Source organism: Zootoca vivipara, chromosome 7, assembly GCF_965207765.1.
Source record: "Zootoca vivipara chromosome 7, rZooViv2.hap1.1, whole genome shotgun sequence".
Classification (NCBI taxonomy): Eukaryota; Metazoa; Chordata; class Lepidosauria; order Squamata; family Lacertidae; genus Zootoca; species Zootoca vivipara.
Window position 1 is genome coordinate 36,416,788 of NC_142590.1, and position 12,841 is coordinate 36,429,628.

General features: G+C 42.9%; 1 protein-coding gene across 4 annotated transcripts in view; it reads left to right on the forward strand.

Moving 5' to 3' along the window:
- The window catches only part of LOC118088452 (cytochrome P450 2J4-like), a 28,824-nt gene that overhangs the window by 11,273 nt on the left and 4,710 nt on the right, over positions 1–12,841 (forward strand). Inside the window, exons 1-10 of one of the 4 annotated variants that reach the window (XM_035122126.3) lie at positions 94–1,179; positions 1,840–2,148; positions 2,952–3,114; positions 5,232–5,381; positions 5,723–5,883; positions 6,508–6,684; positions 7,791–7,926; positions 9,705–9,892; positions 11,258–11,396; positions 12,355–12,745. In XM_035122126.3, the coding sequence (XP_034978017.1) occupies positions 1,948–2,148; positions 2,952–3,114; positions 5,232–5,381; positions 5,723–5,883; positions 6,508–6,684; positions 7,791–7,926; positions 9,705–9,892; positions 11,258–11,396; positions 12,355–12,362 (1,323 nt within the window). In that variant the 5' untranslated portion in view covers positions 94–1,179; positions 1,840–1,947 and the 3' untranslated portion in view covers positions 12,363–12,745. Of the gene's footprint in view, positions 1–93; positions 2,149–2,951; positions 3,115–5,231; positions 5,382–5,722; positions 5,884–6,507; positions 6,685–7,790; positions 7,927–9,704; positions 9,893–11,257; positions 11,397–12,354; positions 12,746–12,841 lie in introns of those variants that run through there. The other 3 variants (XM_088673972.1, XM_088673971.1, XM_088673973.1) reach the window with 3 other exon arrangements.

The window sequence follows — 12,841 nt, forward strand, 5'->3', positions numbered from 1 at the left end:
ATTGCCCAGGTTTTATTATTTTCCAAAAATGTTATTGTTGTGCTTTAATATACATAGTGGATAACAAAATGAAAACTAAGTCTGCAAATTGGTTTCCAAGAAATTAGTTTAAAGTCTCAATTTGAATGTCACTCTGAAGATACATGCTCCCTTTCCATCGGTACTATTGTGTCCAGTTGAAAACGTTTAAGCAGAAATTTACTGGGGGTATTGTGCCTGCAGTTCTTTGAGAGTCTTGGGCTAGATGTATGCTTGGCCAGAACAAATCTCTGCTGTGGTGTTCTTTGAGAGAAGGAGCATGGAGTCTTAAGGCCTTTGAACAACTATTGTTATCATGGAACAGATAAAGGCTTACTCTCAGTTCTTTATAAAATCCACTGAAGGTGCATGTGCTGTTTAGAAGTTGTGATGGGAACAAAATTTGCAGCTTTCCATAGATGATAGAGACTGGGAAGGGTTGTGGAGAAACCCACCTTATAAATCAATCTTTGCTTCTGTGAGGGTCAGAAGTACCGCACAGCTGGTTTTTGACACCCAGGTATTTGGCCAACACTGCATCTGTTTCCTCCCCACTCTGTTGGATGGTGATGTGTCACCAGGTGGGCATGTATTGATACATACGGGTTTGGGGAGATGGTGCTTATAGAAATCTCTCAAATAGTGCAACAGGATGTACTCCTTACACCAAATTTGGCAGTACTGAAACTAACAATTTAAACCAGGTTTTAAAGAACAATGAACTTATTGTCCACCTGGTCACAAGAAGATGAATAAGAATGAAAGTTATTTTGTTGTTTTGTTCTGGGGACAGAGCTTTTCTGAGCATCACTATTATTTCTTCTGTGAAATAGGTATTTCCTGGTCCCCACAATAGTTTCAGAAGTACCCCTGGGTCCCCAAAGGCGGGATCCTCTGGTTTCCACAGCAACATTTTAGCATCTGGGTTCTTTCATATCTTGACTTCCCCCAGCAGAACTTCATGCTGTTGTAGCTTGCAGCCATTGCTCCTCCACATGCACAGGGGCAGGAACAAGGGTTTCCTTGCCATTCAGCTCCACAGTAGGCACAATTCCACCTGCCCAGCTGATTTTCATCAGTTTTTGTATTCTTGTATTTAAGATGGGGAACCAAGGCTAAGAGATCATGGGTTGGCTAAGACCAGTAACACCCCCCCCCAAGGTAAGGCGGTTCTCACTAGACCTCCCAAGAGCTGAGTTACTCCTGCTTACTTGGAGGGGAGGGGAAAGGAACTCAACACACACCGATGGAGCCAATCTAGAGCTCCTGGCAATGAATTTGCATTCCCCCCTTCTACATGGTGTGCTACTGTCTGAAACTGTCTAGCACTAGAGAGCTCTCCACTGATCCCTGACTGTTGGCCATACAATCTAGGGCTGTTGGGAGTTGGAGACCAAAAGCATCTGGAGAGGAGCTGGTTCCCAAACAGTCTGGCCAGTCTGTTGCCAAAGCAAAATCTATACCATGCAATACTGAACAAAAGGCAAGTAGGGTGAATTCCCTGACCTCGCTAGCCAGAGGTCAGAGCTGCTGAAACTACTGCTGGTCCAAACACGTCCTCCTTAGGGGAAGTTATTAACTTCTTTATGGACAGTACTTGGATTTGCAGTGGCAGAAACTCCTTCTTAGAAATGTCATGAAGGAAAATATCCTTTACTGTTTCACAAAAGTGAAAACAGAAAGGAAATATTCTAATACAGAAAGCTGCTATTCTCCTCTCCCCCCCCCTTGGTACAGTGAGTCATTAAGTCATCTCCTTCCTGCCTCTTTGTGGGTGTGATATATAGCAATTCACATAGACTTTGCCCTTATTTATTTCAGGAACTTTAGCCAAGAGGAGAAGTGTGGCTGCTCTAGCTGCATGAGATTTGGGTTTCCCTTGACACACTGCAATCTGTTCTGACAAAGCCAGGCTAGAAGACTGTGAAGATGTTGCTACAGCTGCTCTCTGTCTTCTGGGAGGCCTTGTCCCTGCAGGTCGTTCTGGTGTTTCTGGGTACATTTATACTTCTTGCTGATTACAAGAAAAAGATTCGCCCAAGGAATTTTCCCCCAGGGCCCATGTGCCTTCCTTTTCTGGGTAACTTGTTACATATGGATTTCAAGAATCCTCAGAATGGAGTACTGAAGGTAAGGATGAAGGAAAGCGCCATAGCCTGAGTTAAAAACAACATTGCACCCCTGGATTTAGGGTGGTGGGGTTGGTTTCTCTGTTTAGGGTGCCAAGCCAAGTGGGCCAAAATTGAGAAGATCCATTTGGAGGCGCCAGATTTTGGCCTCACTGAGGCTGCCATACAACCAAAGATTAGCAAGGTTAACCCCTGCTTTGCACTGGAAAGGAGTGTAGGACCCTTGCAGGATAAGTTGCTTTGTAGTTTAGCATCTTGATTCCAAGAATGGTCAGCTGGATGTCTGTGAGAAGCCCACACATGGGGCCCCAAGAGAAAGGCCTTTCTTTTTGTTTGTTCCCAGCATCTGGTATCCAGATGTGTATTATCTCTGAACCCAGAGGATCTGTTTTGCCATCAGTTATTTGTACCAAATCTGTGTCCACAACTTTCTTTTGCTTACTGTTTGCAAAGTATTTTGTGTGTTTTGTTGTACATTGTCCTACCCTCCCTCCTCTTTTATCTTTGCAACAACCCTGTGTGGTAGACAAGGCTAAGTTGCCACAAATACATAAGCAGCAGCTCTTGTGAATAGATGGCAGGTGGAGGATGGACGGGGCCTGTCCATGTACAGTCCCTGGAAACCTTTTCAGCATTTCTGATGTCCCTGATATATTTGATAGCAACCAAAGTTTTTGATGGCAACCAAAGTTTCCATATAGGCATTCAAGAAGTACCAGGCGCGCGCACACGCACACACATGCGCGCGCACACACACACATATACACACACAATCTTAATTCTTCTTTCTCACTCTCCTTCCAGTTTTCCAAAAAATACGGCAATGTGTTTAGCATTCAGGTTGGAAACATGCGTTTTGTGGTTGTGAGTGGACTGCAACTGGTGAAAGAAGCTCTTGTCCATCAGGGTGAAAACTTTGTAGATCGTCCAAAACCTCCTGTTATTGCTCAAGTATTTGGGTCATTCGGTAAGTTTCTTTTAACATGGTCAATTACTGAGATGGTTAAAGTTTGCTTTTCTCTTTTCTTTTTCATTGTATGCACTGATTGTGCAACCTTTTGGATTGTTTCTCAAGTTTATATTTTCAGAACTGATTGTTAGATCTTTCCCTAATTTGCATTTGCATTTCGTGCATCTTTAAACCAAAATACGTTGTGGCATAGATGTATATCTGCTAAACTCTTTAGATTATAACTGAGCTGACTATTCAGTGTTGGGTGGCAATCAAAGAGTCTGGCTCTGTAGTGCATCAAACAGCATATCATTATTGGCCCGCAATTGTTAGAGGTGGAGGAATCTGAGAGTTTTTCTTTCATTCAGTTCCTCATTTTTCTGTTCTTCAGTTTGCCACCGAATTGAATGCATTATTTCCAGAACTGAGAATGCAGTAAGATTGCTTTTAATTGAAAGCTGAAGTGACTTTTTGCCCCATCCCTAGTAGTGATGGAATAATATGTTGACGTTACGTAGTGCATGAATGCAGCAGGTAGTATTTTCTTCACAGTCATTTATTTGCTTATGTGGTAAGTCCTGGGAAAAGGATTATAGTTCACAAGCCAACCCAAGGAGGGAGAATCTCCTCTATACCAGCAGCCTTGGGAAACGTATCCACATAAACATTTTTTTGCTATTCTTCATGTATGCACATAACTATGTTTGTGGCATGCCAATGGCTTGAAATAAGCTGACGTTTAATTCCCTTCCGGTTTACTTCCTTACCTGAATATTGCACAGCAAGGCATCCCTTCTACTCTTTGGTCTTCCCCAATACTGAGAGAGATGACAACCAATATCTGGGTGATACCAGGCAACCAGCTATACCATAGCAAGGTCGAGCAGAACAATATGCAACAGCAGTATATAAAGGGTGGGAGATCCAACAGAAAGTGGCTGCAGAGCAAGCCACAGTCCTATATTACATACTGGGTGACCCGTGCCCACTCACTAATTAGGCAGGTGGGCAGGACCAATAACTCAGGCAGCAAGCTCAGCCCAGAGGCTCCCTTTGCTGTCTGGGAAACAGTCCCTGGGACTTCCCAAATCAGAACCCGGCACATGGGTGAATGATAGCCCGCAATGGCACCCAACAGAAAGCATTGAGTGGATTTCTTATTCAATCATAGTCAACCAGGCAAGTTGCTGCACGCCTACAGACCTGATCCATGAAGCATTGCTGAGCAAGATGCAATTCACATGACTGTTGGGTACATGCCAGGTTGCTTCTTTTCTGCTTAGGCCAGTAGTTGAGATTAAAGTAAATTTGTGCCAATTGCATGGCAGTTTTCAATGCAAAGCTGCCAAGAAATGAATGGCCTTTATGAAACAACACTGCCCCTTTGCAGTAAGTAGAGGTCATGAGTGGGGTCACTAGCATGGACTCAGGAATTTGGAGTCTATTGTGACACCTAATGCCCGTTAAAAGCTGATGAGCTGAGCCGTCCCTGTGATTGCATCCATTGATATAAAGAAAGGGGAAAGCAGTGGGAATGGAAGCAGGTCCCCTTGAGGTCCACAGGTGCCCAACACATAGCAAAAAAGTTATGCAAATGAAACGGAAAAGAGAAATCTATTCAGAGTGAGCAAATGAAGGATGTGAATAATTGTAGAAGTGGCTAGAGTGGGATACCCATTTGAAAACTAACACCTCTTAATTCCAGAAAAGGAATACCAGAGTTACCTAATGGCCCTCAGAAATGAAGGAATAAAATATATGGACTGTATGATTTTAAAACTGTTCAGGTTATATATATATGCTGCCTTTCTATCAAGAGTTCCCACCGGGTTTCACAGGACAAAATAAAATTAGTATTAAAAATTCTACCAAAACAGTAAAACACAGAAAAAGCATCAATGAAACAGCAGTAACAGCAAAGCCAACTGAAAAATGGCATAACTCAGAGCAACCAGATAAAAGCCACAAGCACAAATTAGCTACCCGTAGTTTCTAATGCCTTGCAATCTTTTCCAGCATGTCATGAGCAGGCAAGCAGAATAATGGAAAGCAGAGAGGAGTCCATCTTGTAATTAAAAGGATTGCTAAATCTACTTACTCGCTGTACGTACTTATTATTCCTTCCCATCTAGGGCTGGTCTTTTCTAATGGTCTCATCTGGAAACAACAAAGACGGTTTGCCTTATCAACACTCAGGAACTTTGGTTTGGGCAAAAGGTCTTTAGAAGAAAGAATACAGGAGGAAAGCCGTTACTTAAACGAAGCAATAGAAGCTGAGAAAGGTGAGAACCAGAGCTCTTCGTGATGGTGAAGGGGGTATTGATAGGAAACTCCACAGAGGATCTTTGTGGTGCACGAAAGTTCTAGTGTGAAGCTCTGTGCTGGAACCTCAAAGCCCCTGAACTAGAACAGACTTAAGAACAAAGGTTGGGTTGAGGATATCTGCAGATTTTTGATAATGTTGACAACCAATGTCGCAAATAGAATAGGGTTTGAAGTGCAATAGTTTTGGTTTATTGGTGTGTCTCTATACTGTCTCTGATGGGGATGTTCCCCTCCTGTTTTTGTTATATGGAAGCTAAAAGCATCCCAATTCCTTCTGCACCATTTTCTCTCTCTCCAGGGCAGCCATTTGACCCTCACTTTCAGATTAATAATGCTGTTTCAAATATCATCTGTTCCATCACTTTTGGGGACCGCTTTGATTACCATAACAGCCGTTTCCATAAGCTATTGCGCTTGCTTGATGAGGCATGCCATATTCAGGGAAATTTTTGGAGTATGGTAGGTCTTATTTAGTTCTTTTGGACAAATACAATAGAGTTGCTTTGGCTCCAACATTCTTGATGACTATTCATTTGCTTTGAGTTCTCAGGTTTCTTCAGCAAGGATTTTATTTTTAAGGGATGAGAAGAACATGTTTGGCTGAATATTATCTTGGTATGGGAACAGAGTGATGTCATCACAAACGATATACATGAATTAATTCTGCACACAAAGCAGTTACGACCTGTAAATTGACACTCATGCAGATGGGTATCATTAAATAGAAATTCTACATATTCATGACATGAGCAGACATTGATACATGCCTTTTTCAAATGATGGTAATCATCTTCATGGGAAGTCAATCAGTGAAGTAGAAGGTGTGCAGAACTCAATACCATGATGCCATTTGATTTGCAGTCCATACACTTCTAACAAAGAAGTGAAGACATTGCCAATGGGTTCCCATCATAAGCAGTGATGAGTGCAAGATTTCCTCTGGTTCCAAGAGAGTCTGCCATCTTTGAGCCTGTGATCACCATCCTTTATTACTGCTAGCCTCTTTCCCATGCCAACGGCATGTGAATGTTTTTTTCAGAGGGTTTTGCCTCACATATGTGATGTTAGTGTTTGTTTTCTCAGCTGTACGATATCATTCCCACCATCATGAAATACCTTCCAGGGCCCCATCAGACATTTTTTAAAAAATGGGGGCAGTTGAAAACCTTTGTGAGAGAAATCATTGAAAAACACAAAGAAGACTGGAACCCATCTGAACCCAGAGACTTCATTGATGCCTACCTAAATGAAATGGCCAAGGTGAGAGATGAAAAGGACAAAAAGTGTGTGTGTGTGTGTGTGTGTGTGTGTGTGTGTGTGTGTAGATGTAAAAGGTCCATGTTTGTTAAAGCCCACTTTTCTCCGAAACCGCTTGCCCGATTGCATTCAAATTTGGCCACAACGTCACATGCGAATATGCGAGTGTTTGAATGCACTTAGATTGGACAGATGTCACACCTATAGGCAGGTAAAAACCTGAATTTGTGTAAAAAATACCACCCTCCAGTGGACATCAAAGGAATAGACGCCATTGTGTGGTAATAATCCCGCCCCTCCTCCTCTCCTAACTCACCGCGCAACCCACCAAGATCCAGGCAGTCCACCGAGATCCAGGACACCCCAGGACCACCTCCACCACGGAGGAAATGGGAGACCCTCCCCAACTTTACCTGCAGGTACTCCCCTACCCCCTACCCCACCAGGATCCCCCGAGGGACCCCCACAGACCCTCGCCAAACAACAAATCCTTAATATGGGGGGAACAGACAGGGGTCAGGGGTGGGTCACATCCTCCCCCTGTCCTGGGAAACGAGGACCCTGACTAAGCCACAGCAACACGTGGCCGGGTACAGCTAGTATATTATAATAAAATAGTAGTAGAAAGCAGAGAAGCAATATTAAAAACCAGAACTAGTCATGTGGCTTGTCTGAATGGTCCTTAGTGGCTGCCCATATTCTTTCTGTTGAGTTTATGACTTCAGACAAAATACATTTCTGCATGCAGGAATATGAAGTCATGTATTTTGTGAGGAGACACCTCCCCACTTGTTCACTGCTGGGATTTCACCACTTGTCTGTGGCTTGTGACAGCAAACAGTTGACATGTCTAAAAGAATCACTGTAATGAAGGCATCTCATGACCAAAGAATTCAGTTGTCTTAATACCTTCTCTATAGGGCTTTGGCGTCCTTGACCAGAACAATCCCAAACTTCATGCCAGCATCAGTGATTCACAGGACTGTTGAAGTCTAGATGCAGGATAAGAGTCACTGAATCTCCTGCTCATCTCTTGACATGTGGCTCTGACAGTAGGATGGTGTTTTTAATGGCAGCTTAACTCCCTGGTGCATTTTCTTTGCTTTAAGGAGGAAGCCCCTTCCAGTTTCCATGAAGAAAACCTCCTACATTCAACACTGGATCTGTTTTTTGCTGGAACAGAAACAACTTCTACAACCCTGCGCTGGGCTTTGCTGTACATGGCCATTTATCCAGAAATTCAAGGTAGAACTGTAGTTGGCTCATGTCTTGTAGTTGGCAATGTCTTTCATTACTTTGGCTTGTATTCAAAGAAGGCCTACTGAGATCAAACCTATTGAAATTAATGGACCTAACTTAGTCATGTCTACACTCAAGTAATTTTTAAAAGAGATAAATAAATAAAGCAAAAACAGAAATTGTTGTGGGAAAATATATAAAAAAGACAGAAAACATACAAACAAGAGAAGCTTGCTATTATCAATGGACAACTAGCCCAGGTACTCCCCTCCCCCCTCCCCCACCGGGGCAGCCCCACAGACCCCCCCCCCCCCAACGACGGGGAGCAAGGCTAACTTAATGGCTACTTAATGCTGTGTGGCATAAATTATTTTCAACCTTTTCAGTTGTTTTCATTTCAACATCATTGTTTTCATTTCAAAAGTTATAATTATTAGTTTGAGTAGCTAGGGTTTAGGAGTGTGTTTGGCTATTCCTGTGATACTATGGCTTTATTCATAGTCATGTTAGTAGCAGTGATAATAAATAGAAATAAATGGATTGATGATCCTAATTTCTTCATTAGTTTCAGTTAACTTTAATGGGCCTACTGAGTAGGTCTAGTTGTGAATGCCACCCCTTATTTTTGCTGTTGTGTAATAGTTAAGATGTTTTCTCTTTTGGTTGTTTAATATGAATCTTTGCATCTAAAATTAGGTGCAATAACGATAAGTAAAAATAATTAGAGTAGGTAGCACAACCGTGCAATAAAGGCAATTCCATTTCTGCAGCAGACAGAACATTTCCTTTTCAGGCGGACTAACCGAAAAAACTCACCTTCCCCCAAGGAAACACCCAGGGTGAAGAAACAAGTCTTAAGGCAATGCTGAAATTCCACTAGTGAAAGCTCTGTGTGCACCTCCAAATGAAGGGAGTTCCACCAATGGGATACTGCTATACAGGAGGGCTCTTCCATCATCACCACACAATGAGCAGCCAGCAGTGGGACATCAAGATTGGCCTCCATATATAGTTATCTAATACAATCTCCAATGAAGGAGAGCCCACAACCTCCCAAGGGAGTCCATTCCACTGTCAAACAGCTCTTACTATAACTGGGAGACAGACACGAAAGGTTTCCTGTTCTGCTGTGGGCCATGCTGTAAGATCTGGACCCCCTGCATGGAGACTGAAGGTGTACATAGGTGAAGAAACCATACTTCTCAAAGCACAACCTTCTCCACCATGTCTTCTGTTCTCCAAAGGAACACAGACCCTGTGTGGGTGCCTGTGGCCCCATGCACTCTTGCCACTGCTTGGAGGAGAGAGAGACAGGCACCGGGCTTCTGTAACAATATTATACAATTTGATCACATCTACAGTAATAGTAAATGCCATGCTTTTTTGCTACTTTAGAGGAACTAGACAAGGATGCCCGGAACCCTTAGATTGCGCTATTAGACAGCATAGGTACCGTTGATCTGTGGAGAAGTACATAATTCAGTTGGATACAAATAGGTTTCATCTGGAGATGATATTCTTTTGTTTATTTCTAAATCTCATGTTACTATTCCTATGCTGATGCACATTGTAGGTGCCTTTATTAAAATATCAGGATACTCAGTTGACTGGTCCAAATCAAAATTGGGGCCAATAAGTGAAAATTTGGTTATCCATCCATTTAAATATCGATTCTCTATTTGTTCAAATCCATTAAATTTTAAAGATTGGCCTCCCCAACAGATCTTAGATCGAGTCTGTTCTTTTTTTTTTTTTGTTGAAAGCAGATTTTCTTTTCTCTGCAGCCAAAGTCCAAGCGGAAATAGATTCTGTGATTGGCCAGTCTCGCCAGCCAGCCATGAGTGACAGAGACAGCATGCCGTATACCAATGCGGTTGTTCATGAAATTCAAAGAATAAGCAACATTCTGCCTTCGAGTGTGCCCCGGGTGACAACTAAGGACACTACACTGGCTGGGTTTCATATTCCCAAAGTAAATATGAAGCAGATACACCATTCTTCTCTTCCTTTCATCTTCCTTTCATCTTCCTTTAAGATGCAAAAACTTGAAGCCAAAGTTGTTGTTGATGATGATGATGATAATAATAATAATAATAATAATTTGTTATTATTATTATTTGTACCCCACCCATCTGTCTGGGTTTCCCCAGCCACCCTGGGCTAATAGCATATAATATAAAAAGGGACCCTGACCATTAGGTCCAGTCGTGACCGACTCTGGGGTTGTGGCGCTCATCTTGCCTTATTGGGCGAGGGAGCCAGCGTACAGCTTCCAGGTCATGTGGCCAGCATGACAAAAGCCGCTTCTGGCGAACCAGAGCAGCACACGGAAACACCGTTTACCTTCCCGCTGTAGCAGTACCTATTTACAGTGGTGCCTTGCTAGACGAATGCCCTGTAAGACAAATTTTTCGCTTAACGAAGAGATTTTTCGAGCAGAGGTTGCCTCGCTAGACGAATTCGTTTTATGAAAAATTCGTCTAGCAAATCGCGGTTTGCCATAGGAATGCATTGAAATTCAATTAATGCGTTCCTATGGGCAATAATAATAATAATATTTTTCCCAATGCATTCCTATGGGATTCGCTAGATGAATTTTTCAGTATACGAATTGACCCGTGGAACGAATTAAATTCGTCTAGCGAGGCACCACTGTATCTACTTGGACTTTGAGGTGCTTTCAAACTGCTAGGTTGGCAGGAGCAGGGACCGAGTAATGGGAGCTCACCCCGTCGCGGGGATTCGAACCGCCGACCTTCTGATCAGCAAGCCCTAGGCTCTGTGGTTTAACCCACAGCGCCACCCGCGTCCCGACAATAGCATATATAAAACATAGTAAAATATAAAACATTTTAAAATTCCTGATAGAGGACTGCCTTCAGATGTCTTCTAAAAGTTATGTGGTTCTGGATCAGAATCTAGAGTGGAGGGAGGGATTTGGGCTAAATAGACTTTTGGCTAAATGCAAAAATGGATTCCAACCACATTCTGAAACATTTGAATGGAAAGTTAATGTTCTTCTTCACTTTCTTTTTTAAAATAACCATTACTAGCCACCCAAAACCACAGCAACCGGCATTTGGTGTTTCTAATCTTAAATCTAAACACTCTGGCAAAGTCTAGTATTATACAATCTATAAAGGAGCCTGTGTTTTCTTGAGTTGTGGTTCAATGGGTTACTGAATTAATGCATAGGGAATCTCTCATTTCAGAACATATCCTTTCTTATTTGGCAGACAGAATCGGAGGCTTGGTATTGCTGTGTTTGCACTGATCAAAACAAGAAGATTTCTGTGCTAGTTTAAATCTGGTGTCTTTTCTGCTTCTTCTTTGGCAGGGAACCATGTTGCTCACCGACCTGACCTCACTGCTCTTTGACAAGGACGTGTGGGAAACTCCAGATATGTTTAATCCTGGCCATTTCCTCGAAAATGGTCAGTTCAGGAAAAGGGAAGCGTTCTTGCCATTCTCCGCAGGTAAAAAAGTTCATGGGCTGCTCATCAGAATTGCAGCAGCGGCTATATGATGGTGGCTTGGTTCTGGCAGTGGCATAGCTAGTTGCTCAGGTGCCCGGGGCGGTGCAAACGCCCAGCACCCAGGGGCGGGACAAGCCAGGGCAGAGCATGCTGTGTGGAACCTCCACCGAGTCCGCAAGCCCTACGTTGCCATTTCGGGGCAGTCTGCAGGTGCCCGAGCCACCGCATCACTCCCCAGGAGAGATGTGTGGCTCAGGCGCTCTGCGGGCCAGGCCCCGTGGTCACCCTCCCCAGTGATGACACCCAGAGCTGCCCGCACCCACCGCACTCCCTTCCTACGTCACTGGTTTCTGGGAGCCTGGTATATAGCAGGGGTCGGCAGCCTCTTGGGGCCAGTGGTCATGTGTGGGATTGTGAGGAAGTGCTCAGTGTGCATGTCACAAAATGGCTACCATAGGAGGTATGAAGCTACACAAAATGGTGTTAATATACTCTTCCCACACACCAAGTAAGCAGTGTGGATTTTTGAAGGAATATTTACAGACATCTTTCTCAGGTGCTCCACAAGTGAACAACAGCTGGTGTATTTTTTCATAGTTTCCCCAAGGAAGAGCAACCCAGTACCATCTTGAACTTGAGGAACTGAGCTCTTTTTGCCACACCCTTAGCTAAGATATATGCAGATTAGGAAGATTCCTAATAAATGATAATTGAAATTTATCTCATATGCAGTTTTGGAGAAAGAAAATCAATTTATGCGGCTCGAATATACAAGTGGGGGGGGGCAACACCTGGCGTACATTTACAATGGTGGAATCTAGACACATATAAAGAAGCATTGTGAAAATGCTTTTTAAAGAAATGTTTTGAAAAATATATTGAATTTGCCATAGCTCACCATCTAATGTCACATTTGTATAATGCACTTTACAACATCCTTAAAAAGTTTTATTTGCAGCTGTATAGCTGATTCCCCTGCCCGGCGCCTGAAGGCTCCAGTCCTGCCACTCACCACCTGGCCCAGGGCGGGGCTGATGGGATCTATAAAGGACTGTTGCTGCCGCTGGGAAGAGAGGAGTCCGTTTTGTTTTGTTTACATTCCTGTCATTTTTTACCTATATTATTTTAAACTGTATTAAGGCTGTGTTCTTAGTTTTAGATTTTGATTTATGTGAAAATTGTTTTCCATTCGGTTGTATATTTTTAGATGTGGTTTATGTATTGTTTGTGACTTTTGTAATTGTGCTAATGCTGTATTGTTTTAATATTCGATTGGGAGCCGCCCAGAGTGGCTGGGGAGACTCAGCCAGATGGGCGGGGTACAAATAAAAAGTTGTTGTTGTCATTATTATTATTATTAGGTATTATTATTCCACAATGTTTCCTCAAGGAACAGAAAACCCGGTTCCATCTGGAACTTGAACAACTAAACTCTGTTTGCCACA